This window comes from Hemitrygon akajei, chromosome 27 (assembly GCF_048418815.1).
Source record: "Hemitrygon akajei chromosome 27, sHemAka1.3, whole genome shotgun sequence".
Classification (NCBI taxonomy): Eukaryota; Metazoa; Chordata; class Chondrichthyes; order Myliobatiformes; family Dasyatidae; genus Hemitrygon; species Hemitrygon akajei.
Genome location: NC_133150.1, coordinates 2690764 through 2712891, shown reverse-complemented (window position 1 = coordinate 2712891; position 22128 = coordinate 2690764). Strand labels below are relative to the sequence as shown.

Here is a 22128-nt window from a genome sequence, read left to right as displayed (position 1 = left end):
CCTCGTCTGCCTGCTGTGCCTCCGCCAGCGCTCCATAGTCTACCCCCGGGACAGGGCTTGGATGTTAGGGCGGGAGAGGACGTCTGCCACGACATTGCCCTTTCCCGAGACATGCCGGACATCTGTCGTGTATTCGGAGATGTAGGACCGATGTCGCTGCTGGCGGGACGACCAGGGGTCGGATGCTTTCATGAATGCAAAGGTAAGCAGTTTGTGGTCCGTGAACACGGTGAAGGGCCTACCTTCTAAGAAGTACCTGAAATGCCGGATTGCCAGGTATAGATCCAACAGTTCCTGGTCGAAAGCACTGTATTTGAGCTCAGGTGGTCGTAGGTGTTTGCTGAAAAACGCCAGGGGTTGCCAGCGACCCTCGATGAGTTGTTCCAGCACTCCACTGACTGCTGTGTTGGATGCGTCCACTGTGAGGGCGGTCGGAACGTCCGTTCTGGGGTGCACTAGCATCGCGGCATTTGCCAAGGCTTCTTTGGTTTTAACGAAAGCGGTGGCGGACTCCTCATCCCAGGTAATGTCCTTGTCCTTACCCAACATCAGGGCGAACAGGGGGCGCACAATTCAGGCTGCTGAGGGGAGGAAGCGGTGGTAGAAATTCACCATACCCATGAATTCCTGAAGGCCTTTGATTGTGTTGGGTTGGGGGAAATGGCGGACCGCGTCTACCTTGGCGGGCAGAGGGGTTGCCCCATCTTTAGTAATCCTGTGGCCCAGGAAGTCGATGGTGTTGAGCCCGAACTGGCATTTGGCCGGGTTGATTGTTAGGCCATATTCACTCAGTTGGGCGTAGAGTTGACAGAGGTGGGACAGATGCTCCTGACGACTACTGCTGGCTATGAAGATGTCGTCCAAATAGATGAAGGCAAAGTCCAGGTCGCGATCCACCGTGTCCATTAACCGCTGGAACGTCTCTGCGGCATTCTTTAGGCCGAACGGCATGCGGAGGAACTCAAAAAGGCCGAACGGGGTGATGAGTGCCGTTTTGGGGACGTCGTCCGGATGCATCAGGATTTGATGGTATCCCCGGACGAGGTCTACCTTGGAGAAGATCCGTACGCCGTGCAGGATTGCTGCAAAGTCCTGAATGTGCGGCACAGGGTAGTGGTCCGGTGTTGTAGCCTCGTTCAGCCTGCGGTAGTCGCCGCATGGTCTCCAGCCCCCTGTTGCTTTGGGCACCATGTGCAGAAGGGAGGCCCATGGGCTGTCGGACCACCGTATGATCCCTAATTCCTCGATCCTCGTGAGCTCCTCCTTCGCCAGTCAGAGCTTGTCCGGGCGAAGCCTTTGAGCACGGGTGTGGAGGGGTGGTTCTTGTGTCGGGATGTGGTGCTGTACGCCGTGTCTGGGCATGGCTGCCGTGAACTGCGGTGCCAGAACCGATGGGAAATCCGCCAGGACTCTGGTGTAGTCGTTGTCGGACAGCATGATGGAGTCTAGGTGTGAGGCCGGCAACTGGGCTTCACCCAGGGAGAACGTTTGAAAGGTCTAGGCGTGGACCAGTCTCCTCCCTTGCAGGTCGACCAGCAGGCTGTGAGCTCGCAAAAAATCTGCTCCCAGGAGTGGTTGGGCTACGGCGGCCAGTGTGAAGTTCCACGTGAACCAGCTGGAGCCGAACTGTAGCCGCACCATACGGGTGCCGTAGGTCCTTACTGTGCTGCCGTTCGTGGCCCTCAGAGTGGGACCTGGTTCTCTGTTGCGGGTGTCGTAACTCGTCGAAGGTAAAACGCTGATCTCGGCTCCAGTGTCGACCAAAAAGCGGCGTCCCGACTGCTTGTCCCAGACATACAGGAGGCTATCCCGATGGCCAGCCGCTGTAGCCATCAGGGGCGGCTGGCCCTGGCATTTCCTGGGAACTTGCAGGGTGGGCTACGGCGGCGGGCTTCTGCGCCCCACCGCTGGTGGTAGAAGCACCATTGTTCGTTGGTCTCCTCACCCCTGCCTCTGGGGTTAGTGGGTTCTGCGGCCAGGCCTGGTCTGGTTTGCTGCTCGGAGCGTGGTCTGGTGATCTGTGCGACGGACGCCCCACTCTCCTTGGCTTTCCACAGCACGTCTGCCCAGGCCGCCACCTTCCAGGGGTCGCTGAAATCCGTGTCGGACAGCAGCGGGCGTATGTCCTCGGGCAGCTGCTCCAGGAACGCCTGCTCAAACATGAGGCAGGGCTTGTGTCCTCTGGCCAGGGATAGCATCTCATTCATCAAAGCTGACGGCAGCCTGTCTCCCAAACCATCCAGGTGCAGTAAGCGGGCAGCTCGCTCGTGCCGTGAGAGTCCGAAAGTCCTTATGAGCAGGGCTTTGAATTCTGTGTATTTGCTGTCCTCCGGGGGTGACTGTATGAACTCCTCAACCTGGGCGGCAGTCTCCTGGTCGAGGGAGCTCACCACGTAGTAGTAACGTGTGTCCTCCGAGGTTATCTGCCGAACGTGGAATTGGGCTTCTGCTTGCTGGAACCATAGGTGAGGTCGTAGCGTCCAGAAGCTTGGCAGTTTTAACGAAACTACATGAACAGATGCGGCGTCATTCATCTCCGGTCCAAATATCGTTTGGGCTGTCGGGGTCACCAATTGTTGCGATGTGCTACGCACAGCGCTGAAATAACGACATGCAGTCAGTGAGCTGCAGTTGCAAAAGAGGTTTATTCAAACTTCACGGCCTCGCTTTAAAGCCTTCCTGTTCCTGCCCTCCCCGGGCGGGAATGCTGTATTCACAGTCCCGTCCCGCGCGCGGGCTTTTCCCCTTGCTGGTGACGCAGGCTTGGTGCCCTTTTTGGGACCGGCCTCAATGCCAGCGTGTGCCACTTTGTGAGCCAGTTCGAGTGCGATGGGAAGTGGGTCGCCACAGTAATAAATTATATTGTGATTGTAATTCCATATAACCATATAACAATTACAGCACGGAAACAGGCCATCACGGCCCTTCTAGTCTGTGCCGAACGCTTACTCTCACCTAGTCCCACCGGCCTGCATTCAGCTCATAACCCTTCATTCCTTTCCTGTCCATATACCTATCCAATTGTAGCCCCCAGTAAGCCTCAGGCTCGCTCAGCTCGTTCTCGTCTAGGGGGAGCAGCCTTCGGCCCCGCCACACTGGGTAATCAGCTTGTGTGGATGCTGTGTGATGTCCCCGCCTCGCCCAAAAAACAGACAGTACACCATATGCGATTAAATGAGTACACTTTTTAGATCGTACTGGAATTATGTACTTAATAGAGATACAATATGAAAGGAAAAGTAAAAGGCGCCAAACTTATCAAAGTTCAACCACTTCGTGCACAACCGTTGGAGCTCAGTTAACGAAGTCTTCTTGCCACCATACGATCCCCTCCAACCTCCTTGACCCACTGCCTGGGACCAACAACGGTGGTCAACCAGACGCTCCACATGAATCTGTCCTCGTCTCCTCTCCTTGCTGAAGACCCTGGGCCTCGGACTCCCGCTCGGGGTCCGTCCGTTGCCCAGTTTACAGCATCGCGTCTCCTCTCTCTATCCCCATTGCACCTTCTCCCTAAAGCCTGTGAAACAATAGCTTACAAACCCACAAGAAAGAATAACATCTATCACAATTGGTTAGCAAATAAATAGAATTCTCGTTATCAGTAAATATAACCCAAACAAGCTGTGAGTGAAAACCACTTTCTCAGCAGCTAACATAACAAAAAAAGCATTTTTACTTTTAACTTAACAAAGAAGCCATTTTAGTAGCCTTAGCAGTAACATAAAAGAAGAAACCCCTTACACAATTTTTTTTTCAATGACAATATCGAACCTGCCTCTACCACTTCTACTGGAAGCTCATTCCACACAGCTACCACTCTCTGAGTAAAGAAGTTCCCCCTTGTGTTACCCCTAAAATTTTGCCCCCAACTCTCAACTCATGTCCTCTTGTTTGAATCTCCCCTGCTCTCAATGGAAAAAGCCTATCAACGTCAACTCTATCTATTCCCCTCATAATTTTAAATACTTCTATCAAGTTCCCCCTCAACCTTCTACACTCCAAAGAATAAAGACCTAACTTGTTCAATAAAAACACAAAATGCTGGCAGATCTCAGCAGGCCAGACAGCATCTATGGGAGGAGGTAGTGACGACGTTTCGGGCCGAAACCCTTCATCAGGAGTCCTGATGCTGTCTGGCCTGCTGAGTTCTGCCAGCATTTTGTGTTTTTATTTATTTCCAGCATCTGCAGATTCACTCGTGTGCCTAACTTGTTCAACTTTTCTTTGTAACTTAGGTGCTGAACAATACTCCAAAATTGGCCTCACCAATGCCTTGTACAATTTTAACATTACATCCCAACTCCTATACTCAATGCTCTGATTTATAAAGGCCAACATACCAAAAGCTTTCTTCACCACCATATCCACGAGATTCCATCTTTAAGGAACTATGCACCATTATTCCTAGATCACTCTGTTCTACTGCATTCCTCCATGCCCTACCATTTACAATGTATGTCCTATTTTGATTATTCCTACCAAAATGTAGCACCTCACACTTATCAGCATTAAACTCCATCCGCCATCGTTCAGTTCACTCTTCTAACTGGCCTAAATCTCTCTACAAGCTTTGAAAACCTACTTCATTATCCACAATGCCACCTATCTTCATATCATCTGCATACTTACTAATCCAATTTACCACTTCATCATCCAGATCATTAATATATATGACAAACAACACTGGACCCAGTACAGATCCCTGAGGTACACCACTTTTCACCGACCTCCAACCTGACAAACAGTTATCCACCACCACTCTCTGGCATCTCCCATTCAGCCACTGTTGAATCCATTTTACTACTTCAATATTAATACCTAACAATTGAACCTTCCTAACTAACATCGCTATCAGGTCACCTCTCATCCTTCATCGCTCCGAGGAGAAAGGGTAGAGTTCACTCAACTTATTCTCATAAGGCATGCTACCCAATCCAGGCAACATCCTTGTAAATCTCCTCTGCACCCTTTCTATGGTTTTCACATCCTTCCTGTAGTGAGGCGACCAGAACTGAGCACAGTACTCCAAGTGGGGTCTGACCAGGCTCCTATATAACTGCAACATTACCTCTTGGCTCCTAAATTCAATTCCGCAATTGATGAAGGCCAATACACCGTACGCCTTCTTAGCTACAGAGTCAACCTGTGCAGCTGCATCAAGCATCCTATGGACTTGGACCCCAAGATCCCTCTGATCCTCCACACTGCCAAGAGTCTTACCATTAATACTATATTCTGCCATCATATTTGACCTACCAAAATGAACCACTTCACACTTATCTGGGTTGAACTCCATCTGCCACTTCTCAGCCCAGTTTTGCATCCTACCAATGTCCCGCTGTAACCTCTGACAACCCTCCACCCACAACACCTCCAACCTTTGTGTCATCAGCAAACTTACTAACCCATCCCTCCACTTCCTCATTTAGGTCATTTATAAAAATCATGAAGAGTGAGGGTCCCAGAACAGATCCCTGAAGCACTCCACTGGTGACCAATCTCCATGTAGAATATGACCTGTCTGCAAACGCTCTGTCTTCTGTAGGCAAGCTAGTTCTGGATCGACCAAGCAATGTCCCCTTGGATCCCATGCCTCTTTACTTTCTCAATAAGCCTTGCATGGGGTACCTTATCAAATGCCTTGCTGAAATCCATATACACTACATCTACTCCTCTTCCTTCATCAATGTGTTTGGTCACACCCTCAAAAAATTCGGTCAGCCTCGTAAGGCACGACCTGCCCTTGACAAAGCCATGCTGACTACTAATCATATTCTACCTCTCCAAATGTTCATAAATCCTGCCTCTCAGGATCTTCTCCATCAACTTACCAACCACTGAGGTAAGAATCATGGTCTATAATTTCCTGGGCTACCTCTATTCCCTTTCTCGAATGAGGGGATCAACATCTGCAATCCTCCAATCCTCTGGAGCCTCCCCTGTCCCATTGATGATGAAAAGATCATTGCCAGAGGCTCAGGAATCTCCTCCCTCACCTCCCACAAGAGCCTGGGGTACATCTCATCTGGTTTCGGTGACTTATCCAACTTGATGCTTTCCAAAAGCTCCAGCACATTCTCTTTCTTAATATCTACATGCTCTAGTTTTTCAGTCTGCTGAAAGTCATCACTATAATCACCAAGATCCTTTTCCACAGTGAATACTGTAATAAAGTATTCACTAAGTACCTCTGCTATTTCCTGCAGTTCCATACACACTTCACTACTGTCACACTTGATAGGTCCTATTCTTTCACGTCTTATCCTCCTGCTCTTCACATACTTGTAGAATGCCTTGGGTTTTCCTTAATCCTGCCCGCCAAGGCCTTCTCATGGCCCCTTCTGGCTCTCCTAATTTCCTTCTTAAGCTCCTTTCTATTAACCTTATAATCTTCTAGATCTCTTAACATTATCTAGCTCTCTGAACCTTTTGTAAGCTTTTCTTTTCTTCTTGACTAGATTTATTACAGCCTTTGTACACTATGGTTCCTGTACCCTTCCATAAATTCCCTGTCTCATTGGAACGTACCTATATAGAACTCTACACAATTATTCTCTGAATATTTGCCACATTTCTTTCGTACTTTTCCTTGAGAACATCTGTTTCCAATTTAAGTCTCTAATTTCCTGTCTGAGAGCCTCATAGTTCCCCTTACTCCAATTAAATGCTTTTCTAACTTGTTTGTTCCTATCTCTCTCCAATGCTATTGTAAAGTTGATAGAGTTATGATCACTATCCAAAAATGCTCTCCCACTAAGAGATCTGACACCTGACCAGGTTCATTTCCCAATACCAAATCAAGTGCAGCCTCTCCTCTTGTAGGCTTATCTACATATTGTGTCAAGAAACCTTCCTGAACACACCTAACAAACTCCACCCCATCTAAACCCCTCACTCTAGACAGATGCCAATCGATATTTGGGAAATTAAAATCTCCCATCACGACGACTCTGTTATCATTACACCTTTCCAGGATCTGTTTCCCTATCTGCTCCTCGATATCCCTGTTACAATTGGGCAGTCAATAAAAAACACCCAGTAAAGTTATTGACCCCTTCCTGTTCCTAACCTCCACCCACAGAGACTCCGTAGACAATCCCTCCATGGTGTACACCTTTTCTGCAACTGTGCCACTATCTCTGATCAATAGTGCCACACCCCCACCTCTTTTCCCTCCCTCCCTGTCCTTTCTGAAACATCTAAAACCTGGCACTTGAAGTAACCATTCCTGTCCCTGAGCCATCCAAGTCTCTGTAATGGCCACCACATCATATTTCCAAGTACTGATCCAGGCTCTAAGCTCATCCGCTTTGTTCACAACACTCCTTGGATTAAAATAGACACATCTCAAACCTTCGGTCTGAGTGCGTCCCTTCTCTATCACCTGCCTATCCTCCCTCTCGCACTGTCTATAAACTTTCTCTATTTGTAAGCCAACCGCCTGTTCCCCAGTCTCTTCAGTTCAGTTCCCACCCCTCAACAATTCTAGTTTAAACTCTCCCCAGTAGCCTTAGCAAATCTTCCCGCTAGGATATTGGTCCCCCTGGGATTCAAGTGCAACCCGTCCTTTTTGTACAGGCCACACCTGCCCCAAAAGAGGTCCCAATGATTCAGAAATCTGAATCCCTGCCCCCTGCTCCAATCCCTCAGCCACGCATTTATCCTCCACCTCATCCTATTCCTATTCTCACTGTCGCGTGGCACAGTCAGTAATCCCAAGATTACTGCCTTTGCGGTCCTGCTTCTCAACTGGATCAAAATTCAAAGTAAAATTTATTATCAGAGTATATGCATGCCACCACACACAACCCTGAGATTCTTTTTCTGAGGGCAAATCTATAGAACAGTAAACTAAACAGAATCAATGAACAACAAACTGTAAATGCAGATATAAATAAATAGCAATAAATAACAAATATGAAATAACAAGATAAAGAGTCCTTAAAGTGAGACCATTGGTTGTGGAAAACCAGAAATAGAATGAGTGTAATTATCCCCTTTTGTCAAGAGCCTGGTAGTTGAGGGGTAGTAACTAATCTTAACCTGGAGGTGCGAGTGCTGAGGCACTTGTGCATTCTACCTGATAGCAGCAGCAAGAATAGAGCATGGCCTGGGTGGTGAGGATCTTTAATGATGGATGCTGCTTTTCTATGGCAACATTTCACGTCGATGTGCTTTATAATTGGGAGGATTTTATCTGTGATGTACTGGGCTGAATCACTATCTTTTGTAGGATTTTCAGCTCAAAGGCATTGGTGTCCCCATACCAGGCCGTAATGCAGCCAGTCAGCACACTTCCCATCACACATCTATTGAAGTTTGCCAAGGTTTTTGATGACATGCTGAATCTCTTAAGTCTCCTGAGGAAGTAGAGGTGCTGTCATGCTTTCTTTACAACTATATTTATATAATGGGGCCTCTGAATAGTGTCACCCAGGAATTTAAAGTCACATACCCTCTCCACATCCAAATATCCAATGATTGCTGGCTCGTGGACCTCTGATTCCCATCTCCTGATTCCCTCTCAGGAAATCAGTTCCTTGGCTTTATTGACATCGAGTGATGCCACACAGCCAAATTTTCAGTCTCCCTCCTGAATGCTGATTCATCACCACCTTTGATACAGCCCACAACAACAAACCTGTTTATGGTGTTGGAGTTGTACTCAGCCACACTGTCACAGATGTAAAGCAAGTAGAACAGGGGGCTAAGCACACATCCCTGTGGTGCTCCTGTGCTAATGGAGATTGTGGAGATGTTTTTGCCAATCCGAACTGAATGGGGTTGACAGGTGAGGAAATCCAGGATCCAGTTGCACAAGGGGGGTACTGAAGCCCAGGTCTTTGGAGTTTACTGATTGGTTTTGAGGGGATGATGGTATTAAATGCTGAGCTGAACATCCCGAAGTATGCATCTTTGCTGATCAGCAAATTTGCAGATGACACCACGTTTTGGGTTTTGGGGTGTAGCGGACAGCAAGGAAGACTATCAGAGCTTGCAGTGGGATTGGGGTTCAGCTGGAAAATTGAGCTGAAAAATGGCAGATAGAATTTAATGCAGACAGGTGTGAGGTGGTGCACTTTGGTAAGTCTTACACAGTGAACGTCAGGGCGTTGAGGAGTGTGGTAGAACAAAGGGATCTGGGAATTCAGTCCATGATTCATTGAAAGTGGTGTCACAGGTAGATAGGGTTGTTAAAGCTTTTGGCATATTGGCCTTCATAAATCAAAGATCTGGGTCTACAAGTTTGTGAGTCCACCAGAGGCAGGAGGCCCAGAGGTGGCCTATGCTAGGACTGGAGACGGTCTGTGTGTACGAATAGGGGGGTGGGTGGGAGCGAGGTAAGTGGCCTGTTCTGCTATTGTTTTATGTTGTTCTGTGAGCACTGTCGGAATGTTTGGCAGCACTTGAGGGCTAACCTCAACACATCCATAGGTTGTGCCATCATTAATGCAAACAATGCATTTCAGTTTCTGATTATTTTACTTATCAGACGTCTATCAAAACAAGTGAAACATGTTGCTGGAGTTAACCAACACGGTCTGAAGATGTGTGGGGGCAGCCCACAAGTGTCGCACACTTCTTGTGCCAGCGTAGCACGTCTACAAAGTTCAGCAGGGCAAAACGTTGCCAATGTATGAAGCAGACACAACGACAGCAAACCAACCTTTTGTATACCTCACCCGTAACCAGGGATTATCAGCCCTCATCCTCTGTGCCTGCCCCATTGCGGCCGGTCCTCAACCTCAGGTCACAGGTCTTCGATCTCAGTGCCTGTCAACCCAACTTCCATCCTTGAGGATCGCTGGAGTCCGACATCCAGACCTGTCGACTGACCGTGGAGCTCTGTATCTGCCTGCGCACCAACCTTGGGCACGACCGGTCTTGTCCTAGGCGACAGGGATTGCTGGGTCTCAGCACTGTACAAGCTTTTTTCCCCAGGATGTTGTGCCAACCTGTATAAATGTTCTCCCAAGATCAATTTAACCCCTCCCTCCCACACATCCCTCCATTTTTCTAGTCTCTTAAGTTCTTCAGTTAGTGCGCCCACTACACTGGCAGGGCATTCCCTGCACTCACCACTCTCTGTAATAAAAAAAACACCTACTTCTGTCATTACCCCTGTATGTCCCTCCAATCATTTCAAAATTATGCCTTCTTGTATTTGCCATTTCTGCCCTAAGAAAAAGTCTCTAGCCACTCGATCTCCGGGAGATGCCTTCTATCATTTTGCACACTTCTATCATCACTCAGGTGGGTGGCTGCCCCATGGGCTGATGGGATACCGTGATCCCATGGCGATGTCAGAAACTGGTGGCTCCAGGGACCAATTCTGTTCTCACTGCAGCTGAGGCTGGGCTTAGTGCTGTGACCTGGTATTTGTTCATCATCTCCCTCTCTCTCCACAGCATTACGAGCAGTCAAAGGAGATGGACCAGCTGTCTGACATGTTGAATGTGGTCTTCACTGGACTCTTTGCACTGGAGATGGTCTTCAAACTCTGCGCTTTCAAAGCCAAGGTGTGTGCAAGGCCGATGGGAAGGGGCTGATGGGTGTTGATAGCCATGTTGGACAGTGTTCAATCCCAGGCTGACCACGCTTGGCTCAGTCAACTGCTCAGGCATATACGAGCTTTGAGCACCTCCCACTCTTAGACCCCAACCTTTTTTACTCATGGGACATTACCATGGAGTCTGCAATTGGAATGGTATAGGTTTTGGTTTATCATTGTCGCATGTCCAAAGGTACGATGAAAAGCTTGCTCTGCATGTTTTTTATACAGATCAGTTTATTACACAGTGCGTTGAGGTAGAATAAGGTAAAATAATAGCAAATGAAGATCAGCCTTATTTGTTACATGTGCATCAAACCATACAGTGAAAAGTGCTATTTGTGTCAAGGATCAGCACAGTTTGAGGATGTGCTGAGGCAGCCCTCCAGTGCCAATGCAGCAAAGCATGTGAGGAAACTGGAGCACCCAGAGGAAACCAGTGCAGTCACAGGAAAAGCATACAGACAGTGGGAATTGAACCCTGATCGCTAGAAGTGTTTCCTTAACTGTGATGCTACCACACCGCCCTGATGCCAACTGAAGTGTAAAACCACTGAAAAAGGACAGTGCAGGTAAACAATAAAGTGCAAGATGATAAAGAGGTTGATTGCAAAGCTGACAGGAGGTCCACTCGAGTCTGGTAACAGAAGCTGTCCTTGAGCCTGGTAGCACATGCTTTCAGGCTTTTGTACATTCTGCCTTTTTGGAGAGGGGGAGAAGAGAGAATATCCAGTCTGGGTGGGGCCTTAGGCTGGCCACTTTACAGAGGCAGCGAGAAGTGTAGACAGAGTCCATGGAGGGGAGGCAGGTTTCTATGATGTACTGAGCTGTGGACACAGCTCTCTGCAATGTCCTGTGGTCATGTGCAGAGCAGTTGCCGTCTGCTCTCCCTAATGTACAGTTGCTTAGTTTATTTTAAAGTATGCGGGAAAGGAATAGTAAAAGAGCATTCTGTAAGATTGTGGGGGCCAACAAAAAGTTAGCTGGGAGCTGCTGCATGGGGTTGTGAAGGACATTGGAAGAGATTTGGACTCTGAACTATGTCAATAGATTAAAGAATAAGATTAGCTTTATTTGTCGCATTCAAACATGCAGTGAAATGCATCATTTGCATCAACAAGGATGTGCTGGGGACAGTCTGCAAGTATCACCATGCTTCTGATGCCAGGATATCATGCTCAGAACTTACTAACCCTCCGTACGTCTCTGGAGGAAACTGGAGTACTGAGGAAACCTGTGTGATGATGGGCAGAATGTACAGACTCCTACAGACAGCAGTGGAAATTGAACCATAATTTTATGTCTGACACTGTAAAGCATTGTGCTAACCATTACAAGACCTCATTCTGTCATGCAGAAATGCATTTTAAAATCCCCTGTTTTTAATTAGCAATATAGCATGGTAAGAGGCCCTTCTGACACCATGAACCGGCACCGTCCAAATACACTTGTATGACGAGTTGGCTTACCAACCTGTCTGTCTGTGGAATGTGGGAAGAAACTGCAGCACCCGGAGGAAACCCACAAGGTCATGGGGAGAACGTACTAACTCTTTACATATAGTGGCGGGAATCAAACCCTGATTGCTGGTGCGTTTGCACTAACCACTATGTTCAGTGAGGTCTCCATAAGTGACAGCGCAGCAGCTGTTAATGCGTCTTCTTCAGTTAGTGTGCCCACACACAGCAAAGACCACGTGCTTGTCTCTGTGAGGTTGGTGGGAAAGCAGAGTTAACATTGAACGCTGGGGAGTGGATTGGGATGGTGTTCGTTGCCTGCAGTTTGCAGTGGATGTACTGATAGGATTGTCCTGAGGTACCATTCATCTGCTGAATGGACAGTTAGCTGACACATAAGTAACAGAGGCACCTTGACTATTCCACAAATGAAAGGGTTAACATGAGAGGAATGATTGATGGCTCTTGGCCAATTCTCGTTGGAGTTTAGAAGAATGATGGGGATCTCGTTGAAGCCTATCAAATATTGAAAGGCCTAGACAGAGTGAACATAGGGAGGATGTTTCCTGTAGTGGGAGAGTTTAGGAACAGAGGGTACAGCCTCACAATCTAAGGGTGTCCATTTGGAATACACCCTATCCTCATTATATGCAGGGGTTATGTTCCTCTGAGTTGACGCGTAATATGGAAAATGCATAATGTGAATAATTATTTAAATAGAGAAAATAGGGATGTGTTCTGGAGAGCTTCCTAAGTATGTTTTATCTATAATTTATTCACATTTTCATACCAATATGACACAAAAGCAGTACCACATCCATATTATATTTCATCAATTTAAGGTAATATTCAACACAATAAATCAGAGAGAGTTAACATACTAGGGTGTACAGTACTTATCAACAGTGGCAGGTGTGTTGGCTCCGGGAGATGAGAGGTTGTTGTGGTGTTGGGCAGCTTTACATGGATGAGGTGGATGGTTGTGTGTCGTCATGATCATCAAGGACAGCAAGGGGTGAAGGAAGACTCACAGAACTCTCAGAACTGCAGGCAACAGGAGATGACACCGGTTTGAAGAAAGTGGTGAAGGTTGTTTGCTTGGCAGCATTTTGTTTTTCAAGATAAATTTGCTTGTAGGGAAGAAGGATTGACTGCAGGGAATGACTGAAATGCTGACTCCGCACTAACTTGAGTCCATGTCCATCGCCATTTCTGCCAAGTGTTCTGCAGCCTTAAAAAATTCTGCCAGTTGCTTCACCATAAAATCCTTCACCTGCAACTCGACACTTTCCTCTTCATCATTGTTATCACCTTCAGTCTGAGTTAAATGCAGAAGGTCATCCACACTTATTTCTTCATCATGAGTTCTACCACGACAGTAGTCTCGAGATCTGAGAATCCTTCCCCACCAATTTTAGCTGCCCAATGGACAGGAAGCATATTCTTACTCAAAACCTTAAGAGCATGGGGTTTAGGTGAATGGTAAATTAAGAGAGGCTTCATCTTACAGTCTCCTTCAGCACTGGAACACATAAGCAGTCAACCTATCCTTTGCTGACTTGAAACCTGACACAGTTTTTTCATCCTTAGTGCATTTTGGCAGACGCTTCCAAAAACGCCCGGTCTCGTCTGCATTAAACACCTGCTTTGGTGTGATGCCTAACTCAGCTATCATAGCCCACAAATGCACAGGGTAGCGTTCAGCAGCTTTGTGGTCAGCGCTAACTCGCTCACCACGCACAGCTAAGTTGTGAATCCTATGACGATTAACAAACTTAGAAAACCATCCCCTGCTTGCATTAAAGCTAACGATATCACTTGACACTTCCTCACCAGCCTCTGAACAAAGGCGAGCTCTGGGACGCTAGCAGGGTCCTGACGCAGCCCTGTTTATAATTTCCAACCTTTTTTCACGTGTCAAAGCGGTTCTCTGCCGCTTGGCTGATGGCCCAGGACTTTGCATCGGATGCTTAGGAGGCATAGTTAAATATTTCAAGCACAAAATCAGTGCACCGTAGGTAATAACAACGAAAGTGTCAGGGTCTGGTCCGGTCCGGAGCCCGCGTTCTGGGTCTTGATCCGGTCCGCGGACACCGGACTCTGGGTCTTGCAGCTGTCCCTCCGGTCACCCTTGAGCCAGTTAGGATCCTCCTGGCTTAAGGAGGCACACCTGTAGCCAATTCAGCTGCAGGTGTTTATAACGGGCCTTGGGACTGAGACCAGGTGGGTGGTCGTTTTGTTCTGTATCCTGCTCTCTGCTGGCTCCTTACTCTGCTCCGCATCCCGTTTACCCTGCCCGGGTTCCGACCTGCTCCGCATCCCGTTTACCCTGCCCGGGTGCTGACCTGCTCCGCATCCCGTTTACCCTGCCCGGGTTCCGACCTGCTCCGCATCCCGTTTACCCTGCCCGGGTTCCGACCTGCTCCGCATCCCGTTTACCCTGCCCGGGTTCCGACCTGCTCCGCATCCCGTTTACCCTGCCCGGGTTCCGACCTGCTCCGCATCCCGTTTACCCTGCCCGGGTTCCGACCTGCTCCGCATCCCGTTTACCCTGCCCGGGTTCCGACCTGCTCCGCATCCCGTTTACCCTGCCCGGGTTCCGAACTGCTCCGCATCCCGTTTACCCTGCCCGGGTGCTGACCTGCTCCGCATCCCGTTTACCCTGCCCGGGTTCCGACCTGCTCCGCATCCCGTTTACCCTGCCCGGGTTCCGACCTGCTCCGCATCCCGTTTACCCTGCCCGGGTTCTGACCTGCTCCGCATCCCGTTTACCCTGCCCGGGTTCCGACCTGCTCCGCATCCCCTTTACCCCGCCCGGGTTCCGACCTGCTCCGCATCCCCTTTACCCTGCCCGGGTTCCGACCTGCTCTGTATCCTGTTTACCCTGTCCGGGTTCCGACCTGCTCTGTATCCTGTTTACCCTGCCCGGGTTCTGACCTGCCCCGCATCCCGTTTACCCTGCCCGGGTTCCGACCTGCCCCGCATCCCGTTTACCCTGCCCGGGTTCCGACCTGCCCCGCATCCCGTTTACCCTGCCCGGGTTCCGACCTGCCCCGCATCCCGTTTACCCTGCCCGGGTTCCGACCTGCCCCGCATCCCGTTTACCCTGCCCGGGTTCCGACCTGCCCCGCATCCCGTTTACCCTGCCCGGGTTCCGACCTGCCCCGCATCCCGTTTACCCTGCCCGGGTTCCGACCTGCCCCGCATCCCGTTTACCCTGCCCGGGTTCCGACCTGCCCCGCATCCCGTTTACCCTGCCCGGGTTCCGACCTGCCCCGCATCCCGTTTACCCTGCCCGGGTTCCGACCTGCCCCGCATCCCGTTTACCCTGCCCGGGTTCCGACCTGCCCCGCATCCCGTTTACCCTGCCCGGGTTCCGACCTGCCCCGCATCCCGTTTACCCTGCCCGGGTTCCGACCTGCCCTGCATCCCGTTTACCCTGCCCGGGTTCCGACCTGCTCCGCATCCCGTTTACCCTGCCCGGGTTCCGACCTGCTCCGCATCCCGTTTACCCTGCCCGGGTTCCGACCTGCTCCGCATCCCGTTTACCCTGCCCGGGTTCCGACCTGCTCCGCATCCCGTTTACCCTGCCCGGGTTCCGACCTGCTCCGCATCCCGTTTACCCTGCCCGGGTTCCGACCTGCTCCGCATCCCGTTTACCCTGCCCGGGTTCCGACCTGCTCCGCATCCCGTTTACCCTGCCCGGGTTCCGACCTGCTCCGCATCCCGTTTACCCTGCCCGGGTTCCGACCTGCTCCGCATCCCGTTTACCCTGCCCGGGTTCCGACCTGCTCCGCATCCCGTTTACCCTGCCCGGGTTCCGACCTGCTCCGCATCCCGTTTACCCTGCCCGGGTTCCGACCTGCTCCGCATCCCGTTTACCCTGCCCGGGTTCCGACCTGCTCCGCATCCCGTTTACCCTGCCCGGGTTCCGACCTGCTCCGCATCCCGTTTACCCTGCCCGGGTTCCGACCTGCTCCGCATCCCGTTTACCCTGCCCGGGTTCCGACCTGCTCCGCATCCCGTTTACCCTGCCCGGGTTCCGACCTGCTCCGCATCCCGTTTACCCTGCCCGGGTTCCGACCTGCTCCGCATCCCGTTTACCCTGCCCGGGTTCCGACCTGCTCCGCATCCCGTTTACCCTGCCCGGGTTCCGACCTGCTCCGCATCCCGTTTACCCTGCCCGGGTTCCGACCTGCTCCGCATCCCGTTTACCCTGCCCGGGTTCCGACCTGCTCCGCATCCCGTTTACCCTGCCCGGGTTCCGACCTGCTCCGCATCCCGTTTACCCTGCCCGGGTTCCGACCTGCTCCGCATCCCGTTTACCCTGCCCGGGTTCCGACCTGCTCCGCATCCCGTTTACCCTGCCCGGGTTCCGACCTGCTCCGCATCCCGTTTACCCTGCCCGGGTTCCGACCTGCTCCGCATCCCGTTTACCCTGCCCGGGTTCCGACCTGCTCCGCATCCCGTTTACCCTGCCCGGGTTCCGACCTGCTCCGCATCCCGTTTACCCTGCCCGGGTTCCGACCTGCTCCGCATCCCGTTTACCCTGCCCGGGTTCCGACCTGCTCCGCATCCCGTTTACCCTGCCCGGGTTCCGACCTGCTCCGCATCCCGTTTACCCTGCCCGGGTTCCGACCTGCTCCGCATCCCGTTTACCCTGCCCGGGTTCCGACCTGCTCCGCATCCCGTTTACCCTGCCCGGGTTCCGACCTGCTCCGCATCCCGTTTACCCTGCCCGGGTTCCGACCTGCTCCGCATCCCGTTTACCCTGCCCGGGTTCCGACCTGCTCCGCATCCCGTTTACCCTGCCCGGGTTCCGACCTGCTCCGCATCCCGTTTACCCTGCCCGGGTTCCGACCTGCTCCGCATCCCGTTTACCCTGCCCGGGTTCCGACCTGCTCCGCATCCCGTTTACCCTGCCCGGGTTCCGACCTGCTCCGCATCCCGTTTACCCTGCCCGGGTTCCGACCTGCTCCGCATCCCGTTTACCCTGCCCGGGTTCCGACCTGCTCCGCATCCCGTTTACCCTGCCCGGGTTCCGACCTGCTCCGCATCCCGTTTACCCTGCCCGGGTTCCGACCTGCTCCGCATCCCGTTTACCCTGCCCGGGTTCCGACCTGCTCCGCATCCCGTTTACCCTGCCCGGGTTCCGACCTGCTCCGCATCCCGTTTACCCTGCCCGGGTTCCGACCTGCTCCGCATCCCGTTTACCCTGCCCGGGTTCCGACCTGCTCCGCATCCCGTTTACCCTGCCCGGGTTCCGACCTGCTCCGCATCCCGTTTACCCTGCCCGGGTTCCGACCTGCTCCGCATCCCGTTTACCCTGCCCGGGTTCCGACCTGCTCCGCATCCCGTTTACCCTGCCCGGGTTCCGACCTGCTCCGCATCCCGTTTACCCTGCCCGGGTTCCGACCTGCTCCGCATCCCGTTTACCCTGCCCGGGTTCCGACCTGCTCCGCATCCCGTTTACCCTGCCCGGGTTCCGACCTGCTCCGCATCCCGTTTACCCTGCCCGGGTTCCGACCTGCTCCGCATCCCGTTTACCCTGCCCGGGTTCCGACCTGCTCCGCATCCCGTTTACCCTGCCCGGGTTCCGACCTGCTCCGCATCCCGTTTACCCTGCCCGGGTTCCGACCTGCTCCGCATCCCGTTTACCCTGCCCGGGTTCCGACCTGCTCCGCATCCCGTTTACCCTGCCCGGGTTCCGACCTGCTCCGCATCCCGTTTACCCTGCCCGGGTTCCGACCTGCTCCGCATCCCGTTTACCCTGCCCGGGTTCCGACCTGCTCCGCATCCCGTTTACCCTGCCCGGGTTCCGACCTGCTCCGCATCCCGTTTACCCTGCCCGGGTTCCGACCTGCCCCGCATCCCGTTTACCCTGCCCGGGTTCCGACCTGCCCCGCATCCCGTTTACCCTGCCCGGGTTCCGACCTGCCCCGCATCCCGTTTACCCTGCCCGGGTTCCGACCTGCCCCGCATCCCGTTTACCCTGCCCGGGTTCCGACCTGCCCCGCATCCCGTTTACCCTGCCCGGGTTCCGACCTGCCCCGCATCCCGTTTACCCTGCCCGGGTTCCGACCTGCCCCGCATCCCGTTTACCCTGCCCGGGTTCCGACCTGCCCCGCATCCCGTTTACCCTGCCCGGGTTCCGACCTGCCCCGCATCCCGTTTACCCTGCCCGGGTTCCGACCTGCCCCGCATCCCGTTTACCCTGCCCGGGTTCCGACCTGCCCCGCATCCCGTTTACCCTGCCCGGGTTCCGACCTGCCCCGCATCCCGTTTACCCTGCCCGGGTTCCGACCTGCCCCGCATCCCGTTTACCCTGCCCGGGTTCCGACCTGCCCCGCATCCCGTTTACCCTGCCCGGGTTCCGACCTGCCCCGCATCCCGTTTACCCTGCCCGGGTTCCGACCTGCCCCGCATCCCGTTTACCCTGCCCGGGTTCCGACCTGCCCCGCATCCCGTTTACCCTGCCCGGGTTCCGACCTGCCCCGCATCCCGTTTACCCTGCCCGGGTTCCGACCTGCCCCGCATCCCGTTTACCCTGCCCGGGTTCCGACCTGCCCCGCATCCCGTTTACCCTGCCCGGGTTCCGACCTGCTCCGCATCCCGTTTACCCTGCCCGGGTTCCGACCTGCTCCGCATCCCGTTTACCCTGCCCGGGTTCCGACCTGCTCCGCATCCCGTTTACCCTGCCCGGGTTCCGACCTGCTCCGCATCCCGTTTACCCTGCCCGGGTTCCGACCTGCTCCGCATCCCGTTTACCCTGCCCGGGTTCCGACCTGCTCCGCATCCCGTTTACCCTGCCCGGGTTCCGACCTGCTCCGCATCCCGTTTACCCTGCCCGGGTTCCGACCTGCTCCGCATCCCGTTTACCCTGCCCGGGTTCCGACCTGCTCCGCATCCCGTTTACCCTGCCCGGGTTCCGACCTGCTCCGCATCCCGTTTACCCTGCCCGGGTTCCGACCTGCTCCGCATCCCGTTTACCCTGCCCGGGTTCCGACCTGCTCCGCATCCCGTTTACCCTGCCCGGGTTCCGACCTGCTCCGCATCCCGTTTACCCTGCCCGGGTTCCGACCTGCTCCGCATCCCGTTTACCCTGCCCGGGTTCCGACCTGCTCCGCATCCCGTTTACCCTGCCCGGGTTCCGACCTGCTCCGCATCCCGTTTACCCTGCCCGGGTTCCGACCTGCTCCGCATCCCGTTTACCCTGCCCGGGTTCCGACCTGCCCCGCATCCCGTTTACCCTGCCCGGGTTCCGACCTGCCCCGCATCCCGTTTACCCTGCCCGGGTTCCGACCTGCCCCGCATCCCGTTTACCCTGCCCGGGTTCCGACCTGCCCCGCATCCCGTTTACCCTGCCCGGGTTCCGACCTGCCCCGCATCCCGTTTACCCTGCCCGGGTTCCGACCTGCCCCGCATCCCGTTTACCCTGCCCGGGTTCCGACCTGCCCCGCATCCCGTTTACCCTGCCCGGGTTCCGACCTGCCCCGCATCCCGTTTACCCTGCCCGGGTTCCGACCTGCCCCGCATCCCGTTTACCCTGCCCGGGTTCCGACCTGCCCCGCATCCCGTTTACCCTGCCCGGGTTCCGACCTGCCCCGCATCCCGTTTACCCTGCCCGGGTTCCGACCTGCCCCGCATCCCGTTTACCCTGCCCGGGTTCCGACCTGCCCCGCATCCCGTTTACCCTGCCCGGGTTCCGACCTGCCCCGCATCCCGTTTACCCTGCCCGGGTTCCGACCTGCCCCGCATCCCGTTTACCCTGCCCGGGTTCCGACCTGCCCCGCATCCCGTTTACCCTGCCCGGGTTCCGACCTGCTCTGTATTTGTTCTGTCCAGGTTGGTCTTGTTCCCGCTTTTTCTCGCATGCGCTGGTCCCGCTGCTCCGCCCGTTTTGCCTTGCTCGCACTGTCGCGCTGTCTGCCTGCCTCTCCCGAGTTACCTGGGGATCATGACTGTCATGCTGGTCACCCTGGACCTAGTCCCTGTTCTACCCCTTTGCCTCCGTCGGGCAGGTCTGGCTGGACTGCCGCTGCCCAGCGGGGTGTTCTGCCCCTTCACCCCCCCCCCCCCCCCCGCTTCTGATGGGTTGTGCCCCGCACCCACCTAGGAGTCCGCGTCTTGCCCAGGCCTCTGTGTTTCCGCCTGGGAGGCAGCCCTACCCGGGACATATGCAGCCCGCCCGGGGGGGGGTCTCCTCCAGCCAAGTCATGTACCTCAAGACCGCGCCCTCTGCCCGACCTCTGGGGTCCTTCTGTCTCGTCTGACTCTGGAATCCTGCTCTGCCTGCCTGCGTCCTGCACTTGGGTCCATTCCTGTCCCCGCTCCTGACAGAAAGTTCAAGAGTGCAAGATCGCACATCCACACGCTGCCTAAACCAATGTGAGACTGTGAGGCACGCGCACATGACTTGTATTGGTGGGAAAGCGGTGCTTCTCGTACGAACAGCCTTGCATAACTGAGTTTTGGACACATATAAGGAGAAGTCGGTAGAAATAGGTTCGACACATAACTGAATCCGCATTGTCTGAAGACGCATATAACGAGGGTAGGGTGTAGAGGTGAGGAGGAATATCTTCAGCCAGAGGGTGGCAAATCTGTGGAATTAGAATAGTATAGCACATTACAGGCCCTTCGGCCCACAATGTTGTGCCGACCCTCAAACCCTGCCTCCCATATAACCCCCCACCTTAAATTCCTCCATATACCTGTCTAGTAGTCTCTTAAACTTCACTAGTGTATCTGCCTCCACCACTGACTCAGGCAGTGCATTCCATGCACCAATCACTCTCTTGAGTGAAAAACCTTCCTCTAGTATCCCCCTTGAACTTCCCTCCCCTTACCTTAAAGCCGTGTCCTCTTGTACTGAGCAGTGGTGCCCTGGGGAAGAGGCGCTGGCTGTCCACTCTGTCTATTCCTCTTAATATCTTGTATACCTCTATCATGTCTCCTCTCATCCTCCTTCTCGCCAAAGAGTAAAGCCCTAGCTCCCTTAATCTCTGATCATAATCCATACTCTCTAAACCAGGCAGCATCCTGGTAAATCTCCTCTGTACCCTTTCTAATGCTTCCACATCCTTCCTATAGTGAGGCGACCAGAACTGGACACAGTACTCCGTGTGGCCTAACTAGAGTTTTATAGAGCTGCATCATTACATCACGTCTCTTAAACTTGATCCCTCGACTTATGAAAGCTAACGCCCCATAACTTTCTTAACTACCCTATCTACCTGTGAGGCAACTTTCAGGGATCTGTGGACACATACCCCCAGATCCCTCTGCTCCTCCATACTACCAAGTATCCTGCCATTTACTTTGTACTCTGCCTTGGAGTTTGTCCTTCCAAAGTGTACCACCTCACACTTCTCCGGGTTGAACCCCATCTGCCACTTCTCAGCCCACTTCTGCATCCTATCAATGTCTCTCTGCAGTCTTCGACAATCCTCTACACTATGCACAATACCACCAACCTTTGTGTCGTCTGCAAACTTGCCAACCCACCCTTCTTCCTTCACATCCAGGTCGTTAATAAAAATCACAAAAAGTAGAGGTCCCAGAACAGATCCTTGTGGGACACCACTAGTCACAACCCTCCAATCTGAATGTACTCCCTCCACCACTACCCTCTGCCTTCTGCAGGCAAGCCAATTCTGAATCCACCTGGCCAAACTTCCCTGGATCCCATGCCTTCTGACTTTCTGAATAAGCCTACTGTGTGGTACCTTGTCAAATGTCTTACTAAAATCCATGTAGATCACATCCACTGCACTACTCTCATCTATATGCCTGGTCACCTCCTCAAAGATCTCTATCAGGCTTGTTAGGCACGATCTGCCCTTCAGAAAGCCATGCTGACTGTCCCTGATCAGACCATGATTCTCTAAATGCCCATAGATCCTATCTCTAAGAATCTTTTCCAGCAGCTTTCCCACCACAGATGTAAGGCTCACTGGTCTATAATTACCCGGACTATCCCTACTACCTTTTTTGAACAAGGGGACAACATTCGCCTCCCTCCAATCCTCCGGTACCATTCCCGTGGACAATGAGGCCATAAAGATCCTAGCCAGAATTCATTGTCACAGACAGCTGTGGAGGCCAAATTACTGA

General features: G+C 53.2%; 1 protein-coding gene across 5 annotated transcripts in view; it reads left to right on the top strand.

The window, feature by feature from the left end:
* Positions 1–22128, top strand: part of LOC140717085 (voltage-dependent L-type calcium channel subunit alpha-1S-like) — a 665173-nt gene that overhangs the window by 279539 nt on the left and 363506 nt on the right. For all 5 annotated transcript variants that reach the window (XR_012096443.1, XM_073030268.1, XM_073030267.1 and 2 more), the window contains exon 27: positions 10413–10523. Coding sequence is in view for 4 of the 5 variants with exons in the window: in XM_073030268.1 (XP_072886369.1) it covers positions 10413–10523 (111 nt within the window). In the remaining variant the exon portion in view is untranslated. The remainder of the gene's footprint in view (positions 1–10412; positions 10524–22128) is intronic.